The 26,389-nt window shown below is 42.4% G+C and overlaps 1 protein-coding gene across 5 annotated transcripts in view; it reads left to right on the top strand.

The window, feature by feature from the left end:
• Positions 1-26,389, top strand: part of enah (ENAH actin regulator) — a 135,928-nt gene that overhangs the window by 94,832 nt on the left and 14,707 nt on the right. For 3 of the 5 annotated variants that reach the window (XM_046060350.1, XM_046060349.1, XM_046060348.1), the window contains exons 4-6: positions 1,482-1,554; positions 17,491-17,807; positions 23,619-23,780. In XM_046060350.1, the coding sequence (XP_045916306.1) occupies positions 1,482-1,554; positions 17,491-17,807; positions 23,619-23,780 (552 nt within the window). Of the gene's footprint in view, positions 1-1,481; positions 1,555-17,490; positions 17,808-22,979; positions 23,781-26,389 lie in introns of all 5 variants that reach the window. The other 2 variants (XM_046060352.1, XM_046060351.1) reach the window with 2 other exon arrangements.

Here is a 26,389-nt window from a genome sequence, read left to right as displayed (position 1 = left end):
TCTCCCCCCCCCCCCCCCCCCCCTCGGTTGGCCTAGATGCGCTATCTCTCAGAGCTAGATCAAATGAATGATTCCTAATTGATATGTTATTCAACAGCCTCATTTTTATGCATGCAATATTCATACTGGTTTAAATAAACAATTTGATAGTAGCCTATTTCCCATCCTTGCCGAGCAAGAGCTTTGTGGGAAAGGTAGTAAAGGTCTCAAATGACAGGGTGAGTTCAGTGATTAAAGCAAATAATAGCCCGGACATTCAATTAAAGTTTTACAATAAGCAATTATCAGATAAGTTGCTGAATAAACTTTATGTTGATTGACTAAGAGTATAATGAGTGCTTTTAATTCTGCTCAGTCGGACACTCACGTTTTTACCATTTATTGCAACATTATACACGTCTTGAGAATGGGGGCGTGTCTCCTGTGCTGCTTCAGAAACGAATCTGACCAAGATTCTGACTGTCCCCCAACAGAGTCTGGGATACACAACATATGAATGAACACAGAGAGAGAAACATTCTGCATTAACATAAATCAAAAGGCTGCTGTAGGATGAGGCTGGGGAGGTGGAGGGAGTTCACCCTTCGGTGTAGCGGACAGTCGTATATGCAGAGGGAATCAGCATCAAAATGATTATATGGCCCGGGTTAACGTCATGGTCATGTAGATGGTTGACAAACAGGGTTTCATTTCTAGTAGGCCTAGATTATTTTTAATTTCACTATTTTAATACTGCTTCATTCTCCACCTTGTTTTAGTGTTTACTCACTACTTGAATCTGCTCCCTTTCTCGTTTCTCCACACTCACACACACACACACACACACACACACCTCTGGTCTTTTACTGCAAACAAACCAGCTTGCCCCACCTCTTTCTTTCTCTCTCTCCCTGTATGTGTCTGCTCTTCTGACTTTCTCCATCAGCACTATGTTTTATAAAGCTGCAGGAAAGAGACAGAACTCGTCTTTGGGATTTTTCCACACGCAATTTTGTTTTCAGCAGCCAATACTCCACATGTGGACGAGGCTTGTTAATGTTGTAGCCTATTGAAGCGATCAAAACCAGTGAGGTACCGAATGACTTCTGCACTGGTGCTAAAATGGGTGTCCAAATATAGCTGGGCGGCCCACCCACATAAAGTCTCTATGTGGGGAAACACTGCCCTCAGTGTAGGAGTCCAGCATTGAGGCCTGTAACATTCTCTTGGTGTAATCCACACATGCACATGCCCACTTGTCGAGAATATGGTGAAGGATAACTCCTCTGCCCTTTGTCCTTAGGTGTGAATGTGAGTGTGAGTGGTTGTGTGGCCCTGCGATGGACTTTCGCCCAATGTAAGCTGGGATTGGCTCCAGCCCCCCCACAACCCTGTACGCAGGATAAGCGGTTGACGATGGATGGATGGATGAGTTGTGTGTCAGAATGATGATGTCAGCTGAATGTCTAACAGGAGCTGTCTGTGTGTGTCGCCCTCTACAGGCCCCACATTGCCCAGACAGGGCCCCCAGGTTCAGAATGGCCCCACACCGGAGGAGATGGACCTGCAGAGAAGGTAAGGACCACACAAACACTAAGAAGACAGAACCTCGGCCTGTAAATAGCCTACCTTTAACGTTTGGGACAACAGTATGACCACTGTCTCAGGATATAAATGAAAACTGTTTCTCTATCTCTCTCTCTTCTTCCATTTCTATTTTATTTCTTAATTAATCATATTTAAAAAAAAAACTTTCACAAGTGCACTCAGACAAAACCTTGCACACTTTACGGTTGTTTTTCTTCCCCATACAAGGCCACTCTTTCCCTCAAGTAATAACGAGGCTCTGGACCAGCTAGAAATACTTGCATACATACACACAGAGCCGTGTAAATGAAGTCCAGCTGTTGGCCAAGGTTTAGAACCTGTTCACTAGAAAGCTTGTTCAAGGATAATTAAAATGAACACAGGAACATGGACACACTGAAGTGTATGGACACTGACAAACACACAGGCTTAAATTTACACATCTGTACACACAGAAAGTGGCACGTCATGGTCATTTTAAATAGAATGGGGATGGTGCAGCATTTTATATTCAACCTCCCAACACATGACCACACACACAGATGTAAACATCTAACTTTAGGATCAGTTACATGAGCCAAACAATGATGGCCCCTTTGGGTTACCTGTTCAGATTAAGGGCAGCTGCTGCACACCACATTGTTATGAAAGGCAACTGGCGGGACAACTTAACGTCGTCTAAACATCAGTGTCCGCCATGCAAACAAGTGACAAATGAAATGGAAAAACTGGAATAAAAAAGGGGAGAAACAGAATGAATGCAGATGCAGGAGCCGGCTCACTGAATTCCCTGATGAAGCTAGCCTTAGCTGATCTGGAGCAAGGCACCAGGGGCAGAGGATAGGTTCTCTCTAGGATGAGCAATGTTAAAATATGGATTATTCTAAATCCCAACATGTTCATCTGTCATCCTTTAGACACACAGTCTCTCTTTGCTCTGTTTGGCTCCCTCTCTCGCTCAGTCATTCATACACACACACGAGTAGTAAAGCATTCTTCAGGTGTGAGTCAGTGGTTCTCCTAATTCTGTTTGAGGTGAACTTGGATCTGCCAGGAATCAGACTCTGTATATCTGACAGAGCCTGATGCATCTGGCTGCCAGCACCCCTAACCCCCCCCTCTTCTCCATTTCTTTTCCAATTTCTTGCTCCCCCTTTTTGCTTTCTCACTTTCACCCTTTTGTCTCTGTCTAGTCTCATTTCTCTTTCTTTTTCTCCTCACCTCTCCCCCTCAGCTTCAGTCATGCTCCATATTTAGCAGTGGATGACAGACAGGCAGCGGGTGGATCAGTGACTGAGGTCATCTGCTGATACAGAGGCCAATGGCAGCCTGGTGGGAGAGCGAGTAACGCATGTGTAGGGTAGAGTGAGAATAGGATGAAAGAAGTGTGGAGGGTGATGGAGGAATGGAGTGAGGAGAAAACTGGCAGCACACTCACGTCAAGCCCTCTGCTGCTTTAAAAGGAAAGCTATCACACTGTAAGCTTTGGAAGATGTTGAAGGTCTGTTTGGCCAACAGACACTGTCAGGTGATTTTTGAGTGGCTGTTTCACATCTAATCAGTTCATTGCTGTCGGTAATCCAGTCCCTTCTGTTGGTTGTTTACTGGAAGTTTACAGACTGAGAAAAGCATCTGCACACTAACATCTGTTTGAAATAATAATTGAAACCAAATGTTTAATCATAAACCTTCTTCAAAGCATTTCAAGGATTTTAATTTGCAAGATAAATTACTTTGTAGCCTGTGTGTTTTAGCCACCTGGCTAAGCAGTAAAATGGTAAATGCCTCCTGAAGAGGAGCTCTGTTCTCACTGACACCATTCTTAGAAACCTCACTCTGTGTGGTTGAGGAGAATAAGTCTTTGTGCTGCACATTTACACTATTTGTAATTTATAAATGAAACTTGTAATCAGTGATTTCATTTGTCCAGATGTGGAAGTGCATTGTGTAAATCCAGGTGTGTCTAACTCTTCATACTTCATACTAGATCCATACTGACTAATTTACCTGAAACAGTTGAGGAGGACGTTCCTGGTTTCCTTGATTCTACTGCGTGTATAATTCTGCTGGTTTTGGCTTCTCCGTCTGATCTGAATGTGTAGATCATCAGTATGTCAATACATTTTGACATACTGACTATTACACAGCAGGAGATGAGGCTGCGCTCAAATAAAAACTCCAAGAAGGATTTATCCAGATATCTGGAAAACTCCAAAAACCCTAATAATGTAATGGGGGAAACTAGTGTGCTTGTAAACATACTCATTGTCAATAAGTATTATTAGATAATTGTTCAGTTACAGGCACAAATTGTTTATGTATTTATTTATTCAATCTGTGGTTACACACTTATAACCCCTGATCCCACAAATATGGTATAAGATAATACTAATCAAACTATATAAAATATTTGTCTGCACGTCAGTCCACTCTAAAAACATACAGTAACAGTTTCCCTGAGATTTTCCATTACAATTTTCGACGCACAAAGCTTAATGCACAATGCTGAAAATGTTTGTCAGATAATTTAGAACTTGCCCTTTGACAACAACAGTGGGTTCACTCACCATGACAGCTAATGTTCTACCTGTGTCTTACTTCATTTAGTTACAATGCTTTTTACCAAGAATGTGTGTCACAGCCTGAAAGAGAGACGGAAGGAGAGAGAGAGAGAGAGAAAGGGGTTAATTGGAGATATGGATGAGTGTTTACCATTGGGAGTGAGTGATGTTCCACCTCTCGCATTTCCTTTCTGCCTCATTAAATAAGGTCATCTAACCAATGAATGGACCATCTCATTCTTCAGACATAGATGGATGAAGAAGTAGAGCAGGCTGGCTACGATGCTTCAGCGATGATGGATTGATGGAAATATTCATTGCATGTGTGAGTGGATTTGGGGATGGCTCAGAGAAAGATTGCGGATAAACCACCTGTTAAGAAATGCAGGGTGCTACCCTCAGATTAAAAAGACATGAGCTGGAAATAATAGGCTATGGTATAAATAGCTGGGTGTTGCGTGGGAGTGTGTTGGGATGGAGAGGAAATGTGTTGCATCGTCTTGAATGAAAGTGAGGATGGAGAAATGCTAAGCAAATAGAGGAAAGGGATGTGAATATGTGTTAGCTGTGAGCATTTAGCTGCTGGTATTTAACACTCAGAAGATGAAAACACCAGCAGCTGGCGATGGCAACATGTGTTCTGCTGTGCGCATTGTCATGAACACGTGTTGACATCCGCATATATTCTCAAATGACAGTTGGGGTTTTGGATGTGACTACACAAATGGCTCTAAAACCAATATGTTCACTTTGCTTTGATAACAAGATTGGGGTCTTATGTTAGTGGGACACATGTCACACGCAGTGTGTATGCATGTGGGTGTATATATTGCACACTTGGACTAGATCTTCACTAGAGTAGGTCCATATGGTCTATCTGGGCTCAAATCCATTCAGACAACATTTCCTGGTTCTGTAAGCCAATCAGGCGAGCCGCTGAGTCCAGCTGGCAAACAGATTTCACCAGACTTCAGTGTCTCTGGAGATTTAGCACATTTGTCACTTGTGGCAAAGTGGCAAAACCAGAATGTGACATAATATTTGCTCAAGGAAAAATAAACCTATATACCGAAGGCTATCTAATTCAATCTACTAACATGGCAATGTTGCAGTATGAAAGATCTCAATATTGCAGTGTTATAGTATTTTGGCTCAATGATACGCCATGTTTCTATGTACAGGTAATTAAATATATAGGAATATATAAATTAAAACCACCCACTGTTTTTTACACATATTTATAACATACAAAAATCACCAGTTTGTTTCAACAACACAAAAAAAGAAAAAACATATGTGTTAGAAATAGTAGAGACTATTGTGGTGTGTTAGGGCCTGTCATGAAGAGCTCTTGATAAGTGTTACAGCTGGTTGGCATGTGGGGGGGAAAATGTGTTATGTCTCTATTGAAGAACCTGTAGTGGGTTGATGTTGGAAAAGGGAAGGATGGCAGCTCACAGAGCAGCATGGAAGTGTGACTGCAATATAGACACCTGTCAACACTGATCCCTCTACATTTTCACTTTCTTTCAATTTCCTTGTATTAGGTGTTTTTTTATTTTTTGCTTTCCATTTGCCATTTATCTATTTTTTTTTCTCATACTCCTTTTATCCTTTACGAGTTTGCATTTAGTTTCTAATATCATCTGCTGATGCCTCTCGACACATATTCAGTGCTGTTCCTTGAGTCATTGGGTTTTGGGTCATTCAGCATCATACACCCTCCTCCAGGTGACCCAACTGGGGCTAATCAGACCCCAGCTTGTGTCCAGATGGCAAGCTACTACTCACCCCATGAGTCTACTCTCCTGAGTCACAGCCATCTTGAGGCTGTCTCTGCCACTTCAGTGGTATTACAGATTACTCTTCTCATCCTCTCTCCCTCAATGCCAAAATGGCTGTAATCTCAGGTTAGAGAGCTGGCTGCGAAACCCCTACACCCAACCTCTACTGGGAGACACCTTGTTTCCTTTCAAAGGTTGCTTGGTGAGCTCAGACACGAGGACAATGTCCAGTGGCAGCGATGTGGTTGGGGAACTTCAGATGGCATTTGAGGTCTGCCAACAGCTGACAGTCTCTTGCAGAGACCCTGGTGCCTGCAGATGTTTTTACGCCAGGTTTTGACTGTACCCCAGCTCGCACAAAGGCAATGGACTGCTTGGATGGGCAGGAGTGCTTTTCCTACTCTACTCCTTAGCTGATGCCGTCAGCGATGGTCTTCAGGACCTGATCGTGCCTCAATCAGTACCATCCCTCTCCAAGTGCCTTCGGGCAACAGCTGAAGAAATGCTGCAGGTTGCCTCACACTGGTGTCTCTGCTTTGCCCCATGTGTGCAGATTTAATGGGCTGGGAAGCACATTGGACATTTGATGCGATGTGGCTCGGCTTTTCATAGCGCAGTGCAGGTCACCTTCCTCTCGATCGCACAATCCCTTCTAGTCTTAGCTCCCTGTTGCCTTATGCTTTGCATCTTGCAGGTACTCCTTTGCTCCACACCTGTTCTAACTTACTCCTGTCTACCTTCTCCAGGCCTTTTCTGTTGATATGGGGAGCTAAAAAAGATCCTAGGCCAACTGGGCCTAGTGTCACCACTCCCACCTGCTTCTTTCGATGCAGCTTTGCTGCTTGCTCTGCCCTCCATTTCCTGCCAGTCCACAATTTAGTCCCTGCTTTTGCCACCTTTGGATTGTTGATGTCTCTGTACTGCACACTTGTCTGGCTCTTGTTACTTGAAACTCCTCCTTCAATGACAAGGGCAGTTGTAATTAGGGCTGTCGCCATGAAGTAAATTCCCCTGTGGTACTATGTTGGGGTTTAACAGCGTAGTATTATCACTTTTTTCATCAATGAAGTAATTTGGTGCCATATAGCACAGTAAGAGTGTCTGTTGACTATACCTCAGTGCACAGCGAGCCACTAACAGCAGCTTTATGGTTGGAGCAAGCTAGCTGGTGGGTGCTAGTCAACAACATTGCCAAGCAAACTCCTTTTTGTAGTTTTACTGTGTCTTTTTCAGACATAGATGTATATCGTTACCTTCAGCGCATGTCTATCAAGTCAATTTACATACCGCAGCAACACACACACCAACACACACAGCGGTGCGGAGCAGAATGGGCTTCCACAACTAACCACTGCGCTGTAGTAACCAGAGACCATATATAAGGAGTGGATGTAGTCATCGTGACGTAACCCGCTGGTTTGTAGACTGCCGTTTCGAAGCCTCTAATTTGCCGCCATGTTGAGTTTTTGCAACCAGCAGCACTGGACGTGACCATATTTGGATGAGACGGTGGAAGCTAAGCAAGCTAGCTAGCTCCAAACTAATAGTCCACTTGGAGTCTTGGACAATCCACTGATTTCAGCCAGCCATCCAACGCAGTGCAGGTCGACTGGATGAATGCTGTATCCCTCAGAGAGCTGTCAAAACCAGAACTTGTCCTCTAACTTTTCATCAGAGTCTCGAGCTCCTGCAGAATTGACTAGCATTCTGTGGTGACTGTGTGGTCATCTGTAAAAGCCCTGTGGGCTAATTGGCATCGAGCGGATTTCGTTGTGTTCCCTATACACTCCAGTTCAGCGAACATTGTGAGCATGTTCATGGCAAGAGCGAACAGTATCTCAGACATACTGCACCCTGTGATGATGACAATTTCTACCTCGTCCCACCTGGATGTAATTGTCCCTGAAGAGGCTCTCATCCTGAAGTTGGTGTGGAAGTCGGAGATGTGGTTTCTGGGGATGTTGTGTTTTGTCAGAGTGAGCTGCAGCAGCCTGTGTAGAACGGAGCCATAAGCATTTGCCAGGTTGAGCCACACCACTGATAGATTGCCCTTGTTCTCTCTGGACTCCCAATGAGCTGTGTCACCACGCCAGTGTGTTCAAGTCAGCCTGACATTCCTGCAATACCACCCTTCTGGACTGATGTGTCTATATCTTGCTGTGAGCAGGCCAGACTGAGGACCTTGATCTTATTACTCAGGATGCACATCAGCTGAGACAAGCCAATGCACTCCTCTTCTCCTGCCCGCTAGTAATGGGACTTTAGCGTTTTCACCTCCTGCTTGATGTTGTTTATCCTCTCCGATCTATGGTTCTAAGAGTTAAGAGTTTTTTAGCTTCTCTTCTCCTCTTCTTCAAACCAAGCTACAATGATTGTTGTCATGGCTTGCAGCTCCCTGTTGGTCTTGCCCTTAACCGTTGCCTCCAAAATTTGGTAAACATCCTTGTCAAACTGGTCACCGCTGGCCACTTGGTCCGTCTCCTCTCAGACTTGTTGTTAGAGGGAGTCATTTGCAACAGTTCCGGGCACTGCGGTGCCCCTCCTACATCTTACCACATTGGATTTCTGTGCGTTGTGTTGCTCCTGCTCCCACCAAGCACTTTATCCTCATTTGGTGGATCTTCAAGCCATGTTTTTTCCTGCAGTTACTGTTGTGTCTGTCTGACTGCTCATCATTTTTGTAGCTAATAAATACACTCCTAAGTATTAAACTGAAATGATTAACTGGTATTGATATTGATTTGCATTATGTCAACGCAGCTATCCTTGTTTGTTTCTTGGCTCTTGATTTCGACAATAAGCCATTTGATGTTTCAAATGTTAGCCCAAATCTTCTCTGACTCTTCCTCAGAGTGTCTTGAACTGTGTCATAGTAAGTTGTTGCAAAGAGCAAAGGAATATGTGTGCATGTATGTCTTTGAATGTGTGGGGATCCAGGCTGTGCCGCCGCCCACACTGCCTTAGCAACGGTTTCCCCGGCAACTCTTGTCAGGAGGCAAGTGAGACGCCAGTTAAACCGTGCAGCAGGCTTTTCACAGCTTTGAATCCTGTGACGTTTCCCTGCAATGCAGAGAGGGACATGGACGGAAGAGAAACCTGTTTTGAGTTCAGAAATATGTAAAAAGCACAGACGGGTGGTTATTGCATTGGTTCCCTGGAGGTGACAAAATAAATGAAATAAAGCTCTTTGTCAATAGTTCATATTTACATTGTCAGCTCTGGAAATTAAGATTGGACAAAAGGTTTTGAAAGTATATAAATAGATCACTCAAATCTGTCTCCCTGTAGACTTGAAAAGTGTCTGTAAAGAGTTTGTCTATCCAAAGCCTCCATCCATATGCTCAGTATATTTCAATCATTGTTTTGCCATGTTATGCCAAAATACAGTTAAATACACTGTTCCTGTGTTCTGCTAGCCTTGACGCTAGGAGGCGCAGTCAGAAGAAAAATATCTAGCTATACTTCAGCAAAACTGTGAGTGTGTGGAACATACTGAACAAAGAGATGGACAACAAAGAAACATTTTCATACAAAACTGACAAGTGGACATAATACATTCTAGCTGACCACAGTCACTCTTTAACAAACTTTTTACAGCCATCTGTCAAGCCAACTGATGGTTACTGCTGTGTAGTATAGAGTATTTACTTAACAGGCTTTCATGTACACTGATACTGATCACCTCAGAGTGTCTCTTAAACTTTTTCCCACCTTTGGAATCTGGGGGAAAAATCAAATCTCCTTGTCCCTCAAAATGTCAAGTTTTTATACCAGTGTCAATGTTAGGGAAAGATGAGTATTATTGAAGTTTAATTTATTATTATCAACAACATGATAAGAACATGATTTTTATTATTTCCTGTTGCAAGTACAAACTGAAAAAACTCTTCTCTTTTCTTGTCAGATTGCCAGAGTTTTTAAACACAAAAAACAGATGGCTCTTTTTTTTCTATTTTGGATGCGACATACTGTTTGCTCATTCAGTATTTATTTTCTTCTCTAAGTAAAAAGTCTGTCCATCTTGTACTTTACATTTTGTTTTGCTTTCTGAGAAAACCTTGATATTCTGACTTTTTATCAGAGAAAATTAATTTATAGACCTTTTCCACAGCAGACACTGTGACTTGTCATCTGTAGCGGGGAAAGCCCAGGTGGATCTAATAATTTTAATGTTGGCTCCCTCCCAGCAATTATTGCAATGCTGTGCAGCAATTAGTGATGTTATTAGTTTAATCTGTGTTTGACAAGTCAACATGTCTACTGTGAAAAAAGGTTTAATCAGCTTTAGTTTCACTCACTCCCGTCTGGTCATGTGTAGCAAAACCTAGGGTTTAAGTGTTCCCGAAGTGAAGTAGAAACTACTACAACCTTAAATAACTGACACTTTTTTGCATCAGTCATTTTGTGAAAGTGACTGCAAGAGGGTTGACTTCTACCTTGTGTTCTGGCTTGTGTGAGCAGTGAGGACTCGTGTAAGTGCCATTCTTAATGAAAGTGTTTTGTACTTGTAAGGTTTTGTGAAAGAAGCTGCTCTCACTGCACAGGAATGTGTGTGCTGAGAAGGTGAGCATTACTATGACGTGAACTATGTACTGAACTCAAAGGTGACCCCTGAGGAACGACTAGCTCACTGTCCCCCTGTGAGTCGTCTGCATGTATAGACGTTCATTCAACGCCAATACAGGCTTTTAACTACAACAAAGGAAACAACATGCAACTAGATGTCAGTACAGCTGAGGTTGCCTGTCTACTCTAATTAGGACAGATTCAGCCAGTACACCCTCTTACCAAGGGGCGAAATGAGGAAAAGATTAAGCAACACACAAGACAAATTACACTGACTCTTTACAGTAGCTCAGATTTCTTATAGGAATTTGCTCCTACAGCAGAAGGACATGGTTGGAGGACATGGATGCTTAGATGTTTAGGAGACTAAAAGGTAACTGGTTGGCCATCTAGAAATGTCCCAGTACAGGATACTGAACTGAAAACGGTTCACTTGCTCTAAGAAATTCTAATATCACTCTGGTTTTAAGAGTGGCCACTCTACTGAAATGGCTCTTTTGCCTGCAACAGAAGCCCTAAGGTCAGCTAAAGCTGTAGCCCAGTCCTCGGTTCTTATCCTGCACTTTTATCTTTTAAGGTCATTTCCATGGTCGTGTTGGTAGTATTGTTATTAGTTTCCCATCGGGCATCGAGGGAACTCTGACAAGATATTCTTTCTGTGAGGCTGTGAACTCCTCTGTCATACTTTTAAAAAACTTGTTCTTTAACCTGTGGCATTGGTAGCAGCAGCTTGGTAGAAGCTTGACTCAGTGAACTGTTATCCTGTTGCGGCTGCACTTTAATAGCTAGATGCATGGTTACACTAATCTCTGTAAACTGTAGACTAGTTATTCTCGACAGACTTTTAGCGTGTGAACATGAAATCTGATTGGAGAAGTCACACACAATCTGAAATTGGCAAGCAGTTTCTCTCAACAAATAACTTTCTTTAAGAACAACAACATTGGACATTTTACTAAAACATTATATATTTTTTAGCCTGGCATCGGAAGATTAATTTTCGAATGCGTATTAGTCTGGAACCTCTCAGGTCATTTTTGATTTTCAAGGGCCTTATCAACGGGCGCAGACCAAAAAGCCTCTGGACAGAATTGGATGGCCCTACAATCGGTCAAAGTAGAAAAACGTGTGACGTATCGCTGAGCAACACATGCAGGTTGGGGCGGTGCTTGGTGTGTTTTCAAGCAGGAAAAAAATGCCTCAAATTAAAGCTAAATAGTACACTAAATTGTGTTTCTGAAAACATTTGATTCATATTTGGTCAGCACTTCCTAGTTTGATCTGATTTTTGTAAGCCTGGTGCATTGCTCTGGACAGACTGCAGAATGGACGCAGGTCCAGATCTGCAACCAATCAGAGCAGTGAAATGTGTGAATTTTCAAATCTGGATCGGTGACGCTCCTCTGTCAGTCATTGTATCAAACTTGCCACTCCTTATTAGAGAAACGGTTGGCAAATGAAACATGAGCTCTGCAGGTTCATCTGGTTCCCAGGCTAATATTTAAATAATACATAGTGACTCACACAAATAAACTAACGTCTTAAGAATGGTGTTTCCAGCTCTCAGTAAGACAAACTTTCAAACTGCGTGCCTTTTTTGTTTTTGGAATAGATGACATACTCTATTTTATTACCACTATTGTCAAGACACTTTGCTTCAACTTGCACAACTAAATCTGTACTTTACTGCACTATGGTCCTTAAACGATGATGCTGAGACAGCAACATTTTCATATTTAAAATCATTAAGCTCTGGAAATGAGTTCTGACAGCTAAAGCTCCTCTAGACTTTGCTCTAAGTAAATGATAGGTGTGTCTTGCCTGTAGTTGCATCACCACCATTCTCCTGTGACACAAGTCGAGGTTCTATTTTGTGCATGCATGTGTGTCTTCTTGCTTGCATATCGTTTAGCAGACTTGATAAGTGTACTTACTTTAAGTTTTAATCTCTGAAAAAGTAATTCTGTAATGTATTGAGGAAATTGATATATGGATAGATTTTTGCCATAACTGTGTGTGTTTGTATGTGTGCACGTGTGTGCGTGTGCACACACCTTCTTGACTGCCATATTTAAACCACTTGCCATGTTTGTAATATAGATGTATATGTATGTGTAGGTGTGTGTTCTCCCTTGGGTGCCTCAACCATTTAAACCAGTTTAGACAACAGCTGTCTCACTAATCAGAACAATAAACATCTTTTTGATCCACTAGCCACTCCTCCAGCTTCTCTCACTGTTTAACAAACCACCTATGGGTTTTGAACAGAAAAGATGGCGGGTTACCTGCCAACGTAGCTGGTAGACAAATTGTACCAGCTGTACCAGCTACAGCTGGCCAGCATTTGGCTGCTGGCTGCTGGCAGTTTAGCCCTCTTGCATAGAGCAATATGAAGAAAAGTGGAACCCCTCTGATCTGCCTGATTACAATGATTTTATCACTATCACTTCATGAGCTGTATTTAATGATGAAGATGTTCTGCTGCTTTTACAGCGCAGAGGATCCCACAGGGACTCATTTTCTATCAGGGAGAATGTATTATGGTTGATGAGGGAAGCCCCCAGAGGAGACTGTAAAATCCTAAGAGACATGACCCTGCCATACTCCCATCAGTTCTAAATCAAGGTTACTCCTGTGGTCCTGTAATTACATGAGTGTAAATACACTGAGATACTGTGGGAACTGGGTCAGTTTGTGTGTATGTATACGATGGGGCAGCCTTCCAGGGGGATCCTTGTATATTGGGTCAGGTGTGTGACCCTATGTTAAGTTTCTTTCCTCAATTTATTCATTTCTTTCACGCTTTTCTTCCCTCAGTCTTTCTTTTCTTTTCTGACTGTCTTTCCATCCTCCTCTGTGATCTCTCACTCTGTCCATGGGGAAAGAATGCAGACTTAGAAGCTACACTCACTCCTGTATTGAAATGATATGGGAGTAAAGTAGATTGAGGTGTAGCAGACATAAATAGAGAATTTCTAAACATCTCCTTCACACCCGTACCTTGCATCTTATAGCTCAGGATAATCCTCTGACATAGATAGGTGGCACTGAGCCCCTGCGCTCTTTGCAGCCATGTAACAGCTACACTCTGCAGGTTTGAAGGGAATTAGCTTAAGTGCTGTTTATATTCACTTTAATAGTTATAATGCAACTGCACACTGCTTTTGGTTAATGTGCTGATTAGATCTTTTTTCTCTGGATCAAAGTGTGTAAAGGGGGGCACAGAGAAGGCTTTTAAAACACATTCGCACACATTCAAGGACTGACCCCCACAGATTTGTCATCATCTTTGTTCGGATTTCCATGATTAACCACCTCATTGTGTTCAAATTGGACAAAACTAATTTGTGATGTCCGGGAGGACTCTGAAGGGAACCTTTAGACCATGGTGGCAGTTTCTGGAACCAGAATATCCGAATTTGTGCTAAGTCAAGGTTGAGTGGCTGGAGCTGAGGAGGAGTAATAGGCCACCACCACAGCTGACCATGTCAGACTAATACTTTCTTTTAAAGTATTAAGAAAGCATACATCATGAGTCACGAGTGCCTTACAACAACATTAACATACAAGAACAAAACACAGAAGAGCCTCACGAAGAAGAAGTGAACTAAAAATCACAGCACGTAATAAAAATGCATAATAATTACACATGACACATGTATAAATACACATAATAAAATACACGAAAAGGTAAACAGTATGTGGTAGAAGTACACAATAAATACATAGTACTTAATGCAATACTCAAAAAATACATACAATGCAGACCTGGTTCATACCTGTCTAAACAGGTGTGTCTTTTGAATACATCCACAGAATCAGCAGACCATAATGGTGCGGGCAAAGCATTCCCAAGCCCCAGCCTCAAAAGCCTGATCACCACAGTTCTTCAGACGAGTGTGTGGGACAGACAGCAAATTTAGCTTATTGACCTTCTGTGCAGGACTCGGACCATGCAGTGCTCTGCAAGTAATAGTGAGAATCTTGAATTGGATCCTATATAATGAGACAGGGAGCCAGTGAAAAGATCTGAGTATAGGGGTGATGTTAGACCGTCTGTTTGTTTTGGTGAGTAGCACACGGCAGCATCTGCAGACGATCAAGGGCAGACTTGCTAAGTGAGTCTATGTGAGTTGAAATAAATGGATCTCTAGTTCAGCTGGGACCAGAGGTGAAAATGAAAATGGGGCACCACTTCCATGGCACTAACGCAGGATTGGGGGAAGTTAATAGGCTGTCCAGAGGGGCAATCTAGCCAACTTTAAGGGGGACCTGGGGGCAATCAAGTACCCCTCTAGTGAGTCACATGCAAAATGTAGCATGGGAGTGTCGTTTTGTGGGCACAGAAATGTCCTGGTGACACTTAGGCGAAAATATGATCAGATTCATGGTGGGATTGGGATAGCATATCTACGGGGCCTGGTAGTAGTGATGAAAATTCTGGGAGGAAAGAATAGGTGCGGATTGGTAATAACAGTACAGACCTTTAGTCCAAGGAAAACCCTCAGACCAGTGCTGTGTCCAGAGGAATTAGGACTAATATATGTGGATGGAATTAATCTTGTTTGTTTGTTTAAGGATTCCAAAAGCAACTAGTAGGACTGAGTATGTTTTCTTGGTAAAAATGTTGATACTAGCGCCAATACCAATACCAAGTAAATAACTTTTTGGGAATAATAAACAAGTTTTACATTTTTACATTTTCATTCAGCAAAATACACCAAACTGATGAATGGATGAGTGATGAAGTACTTTCTCAAATTAAATGGTTATATTAGATCAAATAATAAGTAAACAATTGCATTAGATGCAAACAATCAATGTTATGGGCACATTTTTGGTCAGTACTCAAGAGGTTCATTCCCAAACGCTGTAAATAAGCAACTTTTAAAAATTTAAATGTGATACAGAAAGCCACTTTTTAAACCAGGAATAATCAACTTTGAATTAATTGCAATGTTCTCTGTATTTCTTAATCGCTAGTCCTGGTTTATTTTACACCCTGCCTGGGAAACTGGCCCAGTATGTGCCAACTCTCAACTGATGACCTCATTTGCACAGACTAGAATTGGGCATTAAACCTGTTGTGCTTTCCAGGAAGCATGAAGGTTTCTCACAGCAGCCGTGTGTGTGAACCTGCTGGTCTAAACATGCCTTGAGATGTGTGTGTATCACTACTGAAATGAGCTTTGTGTGTGTGTCACCAGTGTCGATGGAAGGAAAGGGAGGGAGTGTTTACATTAAGCAACATTTATGGTGATGATTGACTTTTAGCCGTGAGTTAGCTTTCAGCAGAACAGGATGGGTGAGGGCAGACGACCGGACAGGATTTGACGTGTGTGTGTGTGCGTGCGAGTGTGTGTGTGTGTGTGTGTGTGTGTGTGTGTGTGCGTGCGAGTGAGTGAGTGTGAGAGAGAGAGAGTGCATGTTGGCATGCAGCTCTATTTCCCACCATCTCTCTCCTTGCTTGTGTAATTTATGAATGTAAAGCTTGCTCATTTACAGCCAGTGCAATTTATGACCAAGTAAATCATAGAATGTGACAAGACAGTTGAAGCTTTCCAATTATATGAAAGATTTCCTTGGAACCTTGTGTGTGTTTGTGTGAACCTGACAGATTACAACCTCCCACAGTTTGTATCTGCTCTCCCTCTCACATTTGAGCTCTCTCTCTTATTCCCCCTATTCATACCAACACACACACCCTCCCTGTACTATTTATTTGTTCATAGAAATCCTTCACACTCTCTGTCAGTTGCTGTGATGAAGGGCGTTTTGTGTAGCTTTCCATTTATACATCTACAAGACGGTTGTATACGTGTTAATGTGAGTGTGGACCAGTATATTTCTTTTACACATCCTGTTGATATGCTGAGTTTATCTTCAATGGCTTGAATATAGTATTCTGTTTTATTTTTAATGCTTTTCCATAAAGCACATCTGACTCTCCTCTCTTTAAGTTCTGTTGCTGTTGATTCTTTTCTGCTATTTAAAGTCTGTACTCACATTTTTGTTCAGTCTTTACTACACCTCTCCACGGAGTAGTCTGTTGCATATATAACCTTTGTTGGCAGTTATATGTCCTGTTTTTATTTGATATTCGTGTCCAAACTGCTCTAACAACAGCCCGTTTCCCCACAGGGGCCGTTGCCGTTTTTTCATCACATCTTAGATATAGTAAATGGGAAATGGCTGCCTTTCTCTGTTACGATTCAAATAATTTGCACATGCATGCACACACACACAAGGACACACTCACAAACAGTGCTTACATGGTCTATTCTTGTGTTCCCCTCCACTGCTGCTGCAGACTCACACATGCACGAGTCCTTCTACTGCTGCCGTCTGCTGACACCTAGAGACCAAACTTGGATCTGCAGGTTAATTTTTGAGCGTATACCTACAGGGAAACCCCCCCGAACACATACTTCAGGATCATTAACATCATATGTAATGATTTAGCATCAGATTAGAGAAAAAAAAACAATAAATGAGATTTGATCTTTGCCTGTCTTTCTTGAATTTATTCTGTCAGACACAGGGTTGGCTCATTGCAGCAGTTTGCAGCCAGGCCAAGTCCAGACAGTCCAATTCAATGTGTGTGTTTTTGATGTGCTCAAATTTTAGTTAAGCTGGCTGTGGTTTCATAACAACATGGCTATTGTGCCTAAGAGCATTCATTATATAATGACATGTCTTATGTAATGACAACGGGGGGAGGGGGTCAAGGCCCCACACTAATTTACTCCTTTTTACAAATTCTGCCTGTCTTTATTTTAAAATGTTCTCCACGTTTTTACCTTCCTACCTCCCTTACCTCTTCTACCATGTCAAGTAATGACTTAGGGATCTGGTCTAGAATATACTGGTCAAGGACATGTTATATTGTGGAATTTCAGAAGAGACAATAGATACATTTGAAATGTTGTGAATTTTGCATTAACATGTTTTCTCCTTCCCTTTCTTTTCTTTTTCTTTCTCCTCCTCTTCTCTCCTCTCCTCTCCTCCTCCAGGCAGCTTCAGGAGCTGCAGAGACAGAAGGAGATGGAGCGTGAGCATCAAGAGCGGGAGCGTCAGGAGCGGGAGCGCCTGGAGCGAGAGATGCTGGAGCGTGAACGCCAGGAACAGGAGCGTCAGGAGAGGGAGGCGCAGGCGGAGCGGGAGCGACTAGAGCGACTGGAGCGGGAGCGCCAGGAGCAGCAGGAGCGCGCTGAGCGTGAGCTGATGGAGAGGGAGAAGGTAGAGAGAGAGCGGCTTGAGAGGGAGCAGCAGGAGCAGTTGGACAGAGAGCAGCAGGACTGGGAGAGAGGGAGACGCATCTCCAACGCCGGTGAGTGATGCACTTTGGTTTCCTGCTTGCTGTATACACACAAATGATGTACATAGCTTTGCTTATTTTTAATATCTTACAAATTGAAAATGTTCTTGCTACTTTGAACAGTAGATCAATACAGGTTGTCTTCAGAAGAGCGTTGCTGGCATGGGGTCATATAAGAATAGTAGCCTCACTGAAAAGTTTTGAACAGAGATAATCTTTTGTGTTCCGCTGTGTGAAGTTGACTGAGTTGAATTTGAATCCTTGTTCACTAAATCTTTCTATTAGCTAGCATAGCTCCTCTGCAGCTGAATGAGAATCTCATACTCAGTCTAGTTAAAACGCTGAAGTTGCAGATGAACATGCTTCCAATAAAGGCAGCTTTCTCTAAAAGTCCAAAAATGGCACTGGATGCAGGACTTGAAGCACTGGAGAGCGGCCCCTACACTATTCCCACACACACAACTTCTGTCACTTCACACACATCCAAAGACATGCTGCCTTAGAATGCGAGGTTTCCTGCAAATCCTTCCTAAAGTATCCCCAGTTTATTAACTTTGATAATTATCCCTGTCCGTGAACCTAAAATATCTGAAGCCTGGAGCATAAAAAGCTCATTTTGAATTAGGGCTACACAATATTCATTTTCACTGAAAAAAAGCTGCATCTGTCTATAGCCTGTATGTCTATAGTACAAGATTTGGAGGCTGGGTATCTCTGTAGCACTACAGTACTTCATCATAATGCTGTTTTTTCACACATTTTACCTTCATCAAAATTATTGCAGCTTCTGTGATTTGGATATTGCACTTTCGAAAATACTTAAATTAATTGTGCAGCCCAATTTTGAATACATTTAATGTACACTCATCTCAGTCAAATTTTAAAAAATGGGCAAAAATATTTGTATTCCAATATCATTCACACTTAAATCCAGCAGCAGAGACATGGTGGGGCCACAGGTGGAACACACTCTGATTATAACTGGAGTTTGAATGGATCAGGGTTTGTTTGAAGGGAAATCTGCTACACTTAAGGACTGGGTCAGTAGGGAAAGCAGCGTTGTGTGGCACGCTTCAGTGCCACGCTCGGCCTATTAACATATGCATGCATAAACACACACACACACACACACACACACACACACACACACTTAGGCAGTCTCAGTTGTGTTACTTAAAGGCTAAAAATACATCATCAGGGAGAATGCTGGCTAAACCCCCAGGGCTGAATGTGTGTGTTTGCGTGTACGTGCATGCATGTTAATGCCCCAGGATAAGAAGGAGGAGTTATTTCAAATGCCATACACAATAAACACATTGGATCATACTGGAATGCAGGACTGTGTATGTGCACACGCGCACACACACACACACACACACACACACACACACACACACACACACACACACACACATTAAGTATGTTGGGTTTGTTGTGATTTTAACATTTAACGCTTTCTAGTCCTGTTCCTGTGTTTGTGCTTTGTGTGTATGTATCTATTAAACTTGCAGTGATTACTATTCTCGCTTTATACAGTCAAAGAAGTGTTTGCTTCTAACGTCTGAGCATTTTAATTGCCTCGGTAACAGTTTATTTTTGGCCCATAATTGTGAGAAATGATGTCTGCCATATCCTGTGTTACACACACACTCACCACTTCTGCACAGCAGCGTGTATCTAAAACTTCACTTTATTTTTCAGAATGTTTAAATGTATATTCTGTAAGTGTTTTCGGAGTATATGTTGTGGATATTAATTGGCAACATAAAGGTGTATATTTTGTTAAGGTGGTCTGGTGGATCTGCTTGACAACCAGACTATTTTTTTTTTTTTTTTTTGCCATTAATACTTTTTGTATGTTTAAGTTGTGCAGTTAATTTGGTACAGAGGAGCTTGGCTTCAGTATGGCTTTGTCGGCTTCTCGTGTGTGCATGTGCGCTTAATATTCTTGTGTGAACGTGTCCAGCTCTGCGTGTAATCATTGTGCTCTGGTCATGTGTTGATTATTGTGGAATGGCAGAGCAAAGCTGGGGCCTCTCAGTCATGTGACCCGCCCAGAGCTACAGAGAGAGAGATTTTGGCAATATTGTTGTTACACATTCATGCCAATAAAGCGAATTTGAATTGAGAGAGAGAGAGAGAATGAAAGAAGAGGGGACGGTAGAATGATGCTGAAAGATGGAAACGGTCGATGTTAAGCAAAAGCAGAAGAGGATGAGAGAAAAAGGGAAGGAGATAGTGTAGTGTCGTGGTGTAGAGCAGTGGGTTGCCTGAAGGTGAAAAGGTTGTTTGAAGCCAGAAGTAAAGCATGAAGGAAAATTCTTGATTAATGAGAAAGCGATGTGTAGTGGACTGGAAGTCAGAATAAGCAGGATAAATGGTAAATATAGCATGAGCTGTCAGTTGGGAGAAGAAAAAAGAAGTTACACAGAGGAGGAGAAGTTGGAAAAGAACCAGACAGTCTTACAAATCCATCAGTTTACCTGTCTTGTGACTGCTGGTTAGGTTTTCACGTGAATTCCAGGTGTGTGTGTGTGTGTGTGTGTGTGTGTGTGTGTGTGTGTGTGTGTGTGTGTGTGTGTGTGTGTGTGTGTGTGTGTCTGACCCAGCACAGTCAGGCCAAGGTTGTGGTTTTTTAATAAAGAAAGTTTCTGCCATGTCTGGTAATGCATGCATCTGAATGTGTAGATTTGAACCATCATTGTGAGTAAGTGTGTGATATATGTTCAGTCTTTGAGGTTTTCTTTGCAAAACGGGAAAAAAGGTTGAATTTAAGCTTTTCACTTCAAGCAGCGGATTAAATAAACCATACAACATAAAGTATGAGACAGAAACTGCAAAAGAATAACAAATTAACTGTAATAACAATCAATCAGTTAATAGTATGTCAGTGTTGAGGCATAGTTTCGAATGTAGTAATCAGTAAATACTGTAATACTTAAATTAATAGCCGAGTCCCAAATGGCCGCCTACCCCGTTGACTGGCCTGGTGTGGGAACTGACAAATAAACGCAGGTCTCCATTAAATGCCTGGTCTGGTTTTTCTAGAAGTTCTATGGACGTATAAAACTTCTTAAACACCGCAGGGTCGCCCGCTTTAGCTGCTTCTAAGCTGCTTAGATCTTTAATACAAATATTAATATTTAAGCATATGATCAATGTGTCAGTATGGACATGCCTACACATAATTAGATCGGTTGGATTCTCCACAATTCAATCGTTCAGTTCATTTAATGTAAACAACAAGCCAAAGTGTAATTCATAGAGATTTACCGGTGTAACCGACATGGTAGAAGAGATAAAAAGAAGAGGTTAAAGTGCCGACTCCCGCTCCCTTTGAAGCACTTGTTAAGTCCAAATGTGTCCAATTATTTATATTCCTTTAGTCTGTAAGGGTCCACCGATCAAAAGAATCAAAACAGCTTTTCATAAAAATTAATCCAAGTTGTTAATACTGTCATGTGAAGTCTGTCACTCTGTTGTTGGGTATGATTGTTTTCGTAACATTGCTGCCTTCAAAATAAAAGTACATAAGCTGTCTGTCAGAACAAATTAGTGTATTTGATATTATTTGATATAATATTTTTATACAAGTAATATTCAAGTTTTACGGTAGTATCAGACTGTACCCTGAGCAAAAACATTTAAATCTAGTCACGAGAAGGACTGCAGAAAAGTGTATAATTCCATCACCAGTAAAGGGAAGTGGAGCAGAAGGTGGAGAGAGGATTAACAACTTTACACCATCCCCACCTCAAACAAAACATATGCTCCATACAGCAGCGTCCAGGCTACGCAAAGCGCTAGAGTAGCACATAAATAAACAATCAAGGTAATTAGTTAGAGAGAGCTAGACTCAGCTGGGATAGACACATAATGAAACAGAGGAGGGATTTAAGACGACACCACATCACCACATTTAAATGAAATGAGACCGTACGTCCTCCCACCCACTCCTTGTAAATCCCATTTAAAAACAATATGGCAAGGAGTTATTAAATACCCTTAAGATCTGGAAAGTAGAGAGGTGGGTGTAGCTTAATTACAAAAAGAATGCCACACAATAAAAAGAGTTTAGATAGAAACAAAACCAAACAGAGCTTTAATTATTCATCCTGTAGGGAGGTGACTCAGGCAACATGGTAACCTGGCACTGTTAACCAGCCCCAACACAACCCACTGTGCTGGAGGTTTACAGAAATGACACAAGAGTAACAGTAAAGATAAGCTGAAGACACAGTAGATAATAGTCCTGTAGTCCAGCAAGCATCTTTTTGGTAGCTAGACGACTACACACGGAAGACTTCAGACCTTCATTTAGCTTTGTCTTCTATTCTTCTATTCTATACATCTGTTTATGAATTCATAGTCCTTATCTTTACAATTAATTTTCAGCAATGTCCTGCCACAAACCCGGTTTAAAAGCAGCAGGGTTCACTACCAGAAATGCTACAATATGATCAAACTTGTTAGCAGTTCGAGAGCATTCAGGAGTTAAAAGCGTGCTGAAAGACTCAGGCTCAGAGAACAGGCAAATATGTACACGCTTACATGCAGTGTTTGGTTTCATTGTTGAATATGATGGTTGGTTCAGGAACTATGATATTCTGTATGCCTTCAGCTGTTACATTTGTTATTGGCTTACTGTTAACTGGTGCATGTTGGATCTTTGGGTAAATGTGGTTAAATTCTGTATGTGACTTGGTGTCCCACTGCTGACTGGACAGACTTGATGATGTTGGTGATGAGTTGGATCTACTTAGTTACTATTCTAAGCCGTGTGCTACATGGTAAACTGTTGCTCCTCTGAATTTTCCTTCTCAGGCTGTTTGATTTCCTCGCTGCTCTTGCGAACAACACTTTGAAAGCTTTGTGTCTCTGGCTCCGTCCACAGTGCTAACGCCTGTCCACTAACATAGTAGCACCACCTCAGTCCAAGAAAGTACACACACCCTTGAATAAAAAAAGTCTATGGTATAGCTATGTGCTGGTTTTTCCTGCTTCATCTGCCCCGTTCTCTTTTTCCTCCCTCCCTCCTTCCTTCTCTCTTTCCTGACCTGCTGTCTTTCCCTCCTGTGTGCACGATGGCTGCTTCCTCCATGCCTTCTTTCCTTCCTTACGTCACTCCTTCCCTTCTGTCCTGTCCTGTCCTGTGGTTTGTCCATTGGCGTGGTGTGCATTCAGCCTTCGAAAGCACCCTGTACACTCCCACGCCTCAGGAGTGCACCAGGACATCCTCCACACCTGTACCTTCATCCACACCCACCTACCCTACGCCGTTGGGCTCCTCCACCACTCCCCCAACCCCACCTCTAAGGCATTCGGCCTCGCGATTCGCCACCTCGCTCGGTTCTGCCTTTCATCCAGTCTTGCCTCACTACGCCACGGTCCCGAGGCGACAGCAAGCCTTTCCCCAAGCCCCGCCCCCTGCTCCAGTCCCCGCCCCGGTACCACCTCCTCCACCCAAGTCTGTGGTGTGGTCAGCGTGCAACTTCACTCCCCTGCCCCCCTCACCCCCTGTCATGATAAGCAGCCCCCCAGGGAAGGCTGCAGGTCCACGGCCGCTCATCCCAATCGCAGCACCTTCTCCTCTCACCCAGAAGCCCCCCTCGCCGGCCTCCAACGGCCCGCCAATGTTCCCGGCACCTTCTCCAGTGACCATCCCGCACAGCCACACCCCTATCGGCATCGCCTGCCCCACCCCGCCTCCCCCACCTACCCCGCCCCCTCTGCCCTCCCCCATAGCTCTTCCTCCGTCTTCCTCCTCCGTCTCGTCTCCCCCCTCCTCATCCCAGGCTCCTGGTGTGCCCTCTCCCTCCACAGCACCCCCTACTGCTGCAGCCGCCGCCACCACCTCTGCCTCTGCTGAGCACCTCTCCCTCCCCGTGGGCCTGGGCCTGTCGGGGCCCGGGGAGCCGGACACAGCTACAGGCCCAGAGCCCCACCCGCCACAGTGGGGCTCCTCCTGTCAACCCCAGTCCCAGGGTAAGGCCTCCAGTCTGGACTCTTGTCTCTCTTTCTCACTGCCTCTCTCCCCTCTGTCTTTGACTCACACACTAACAGAGGGGCTGTTGAACACTGTTGGATCTGTTACTGTGCTACTGATCTGGCCACAGCACAAAGTGAGTCCTATAATACAGGCTGAGATCAGAGGAGTTTTACTGTTCTTTTGAGCAAAGTGTCGGTTCTGGCTGTTACCTGACTCAACATTAAAACAGCTGCCATGGTGACTGTTGTGGGATCTCCTGGCGTAGTAGTCGCTGTTGCTCAGGCCTGTTTAACTTCTTTGTCAGTCTCATAAACTGCATGTACGTCCATGTGCTTGCTGCTTAAAGTTCTGGCTGTCTGACTGTTTATGAAACATGTCTGGTCTGTCAGCAGGGCATGTCTGTCTATGCGATAGTTATGTTACTACGTTGAGTTAGATTGGTGATTCAAGTCTGCACACAACCGCTGTCTTTCTCATCTCTTGGTTGTTGTTGTTGTATTTTCTTTCGCCAATTTTTCGTCAGCATTTTTTCCACCTCTGTGCTAATATTATCATTTAGCCATTTGTTTCCCTCATTCGACTGTTCACTGTGTGCAGTCAGTCAAACTTATTCCACTGCAGGATGCTCAATCTGTGTAAGACATTGCCAGAGGATCTGTGAGTGTCCTATCCAAATCAAACTCTCATTCCCGTGTACTTGTTCTATAGTACGGCAATTGATTTATCGCAAATTTTATTCATACAGAAATAAAATAATACATTGGTCTTAAAGAAAAGAGAGATATGTTGGCCTGCCATGAAAACCCTTAGTTTAAGAATTTCTGCTCTTGGTAATTGTACATTTGCAATATGAAATGCACTCCTGCATCCGGATTTATTGTATCACTAAATTTGGAAACCTAAACAAACATTTCATTTGAAATATCCATTTTGTTAGCCTTCTGTCTCAGTTTATGATGATTTCATGAATATTTTACATGATAATAATGAGCTCTGTTGTATTTCATTGGACTATTTGCATATAAATGCAAAGATAGCTTTTTATTTTAAAAAGCAAATTAACCTTAAAACCACTGCTCCACTGGCCTTTATCCAATGGCATTTCTCTTTTTAGCCAAAGGATGGTCTTATGACCTTTGACCTCAGAGATCTTTAAACTGATTGGCTGGAAGAGACTAGACTGCTGGTTAAATATTGATCATGGCTCAGTTAGTTCACATTCCATAATAGATTATTGATCTTAGGTCTGTGATGAGTACTGGGAGTACACAATTCTGATACTTCTAATCATCAGTAAAGTAATCATCTTGTTATTTCTACTTCATATTTATTTTGTAGATATATATATTTTTGACTATGGCATTGACCTAAATACAACTGCTGCCTAAATTCCTGCCTTAATGGTCCTTTTGGTCGTTATGTGTTATTTTGAATGTGTCATTATGAGACACAGAAAACTGTGTTTCATTTAGTGCTCAGTGTTGATTGCTTTGTCTCTGCTCCTTTTATTGTATACCTATCTAGATAGGATTGGGCAATGAATTTGATTATTTTTATTGTTTATCTCTTTTAATTAAATAGTTTTTTTACACAAGTGTAACTGACCACTTTTTAATGTTGCCCAGCCCTTCTTCTAACTATAAACCCTGTCACTACTACTCACTAATGCTGCATGTTGATGAAATGAAATGTAGCTGTAATGTGATGTGGCATGCTGTCATACCCAATGTGTGTGTTCCATTCTCTATTTCATTTGACAATTACATCCACCATTATTGCACTAGAAATTAGGGCTGGGCGATATGGCCTAAAAATAAAATCTCTGATTTTATTTTTTTTAATTCAATTTACGATTTTTTCCGATTTCCCCCCTACTTAAGGAAAGCAATAAGTACAAACGACAGACTACTTAAAGCAAATTTTGCTTTTATTTAATCAAAAGCAAGACAAATGTAACCCCCATTTCTGGGATGAAGTAGCACCATTTTCTAAAGCATTAACAATATATTAAAATCTGAGGAAAACTAGACAGTGACATTTTTCACTGTGTCTAGCCCAAACAATGCAACAACATACAGGGATACATGACATGAACATGCACATCTTACTCTTAGCAGAATTAAATTTTTCAAACCAAAAACAAAAAATATTCTCTTTTATTGCACTTTGCATAGAATTTTAAATAACAACCTAAAGAGGCAACACCTCTGTCTTGGGTAAATAGTAATGTAAACAACGACCACATGTCGGTTGTTGCCGAATAAAAGGACAGCTCCCCCAGTTCTCTGCTGACTTTCTCTCGTGTAATGTTGTACAGCTTGGGCAAGGCGACTTCACTGAAGTACTTGCGGCTGGGTAGCTCATATCTGGGGTCTAACGTTTTAATCAAATTAATAAACCCCGTCTTTTCCACGGTATATATGGGTACCATGTCTTTGGCTATATGCAAAGCGACCGCTTCGGTGATTGTTCTCCACCGTGCCCCTTTCCTGTCATATGCGGTGCCTTGTGCAAAGGATTCGGCTACAGTTAGCTGTTTTTTAGCTAAGGTTTGTTGGTCAGTGCGGCTTTGTTCATCGCGGAGAGACTGGCATTTTTCATATTC

Source organism: Micropterus dolomieu, linkage group LG10, assembly GCF_021292245.1.
Source record: "Micropterus dolomieu isolate WLL.071019.BEF.003 ecotype Adirondacks linkage group LG10, ASM2129224v1, whole genome shotgun sequence".
Taxonomy (NCBI): Eukaryota; Metazoa; Chordata; class Actinopteri; order Centrarchiformes; family Centrarchidae; genus Micropterus; species Micropterus dolomieu.
The sequence above is the reverse complement of the archived record's forward strand: the minus strand, read 5'-3'. Positions and strand labels throughout refer to the sequence as shown.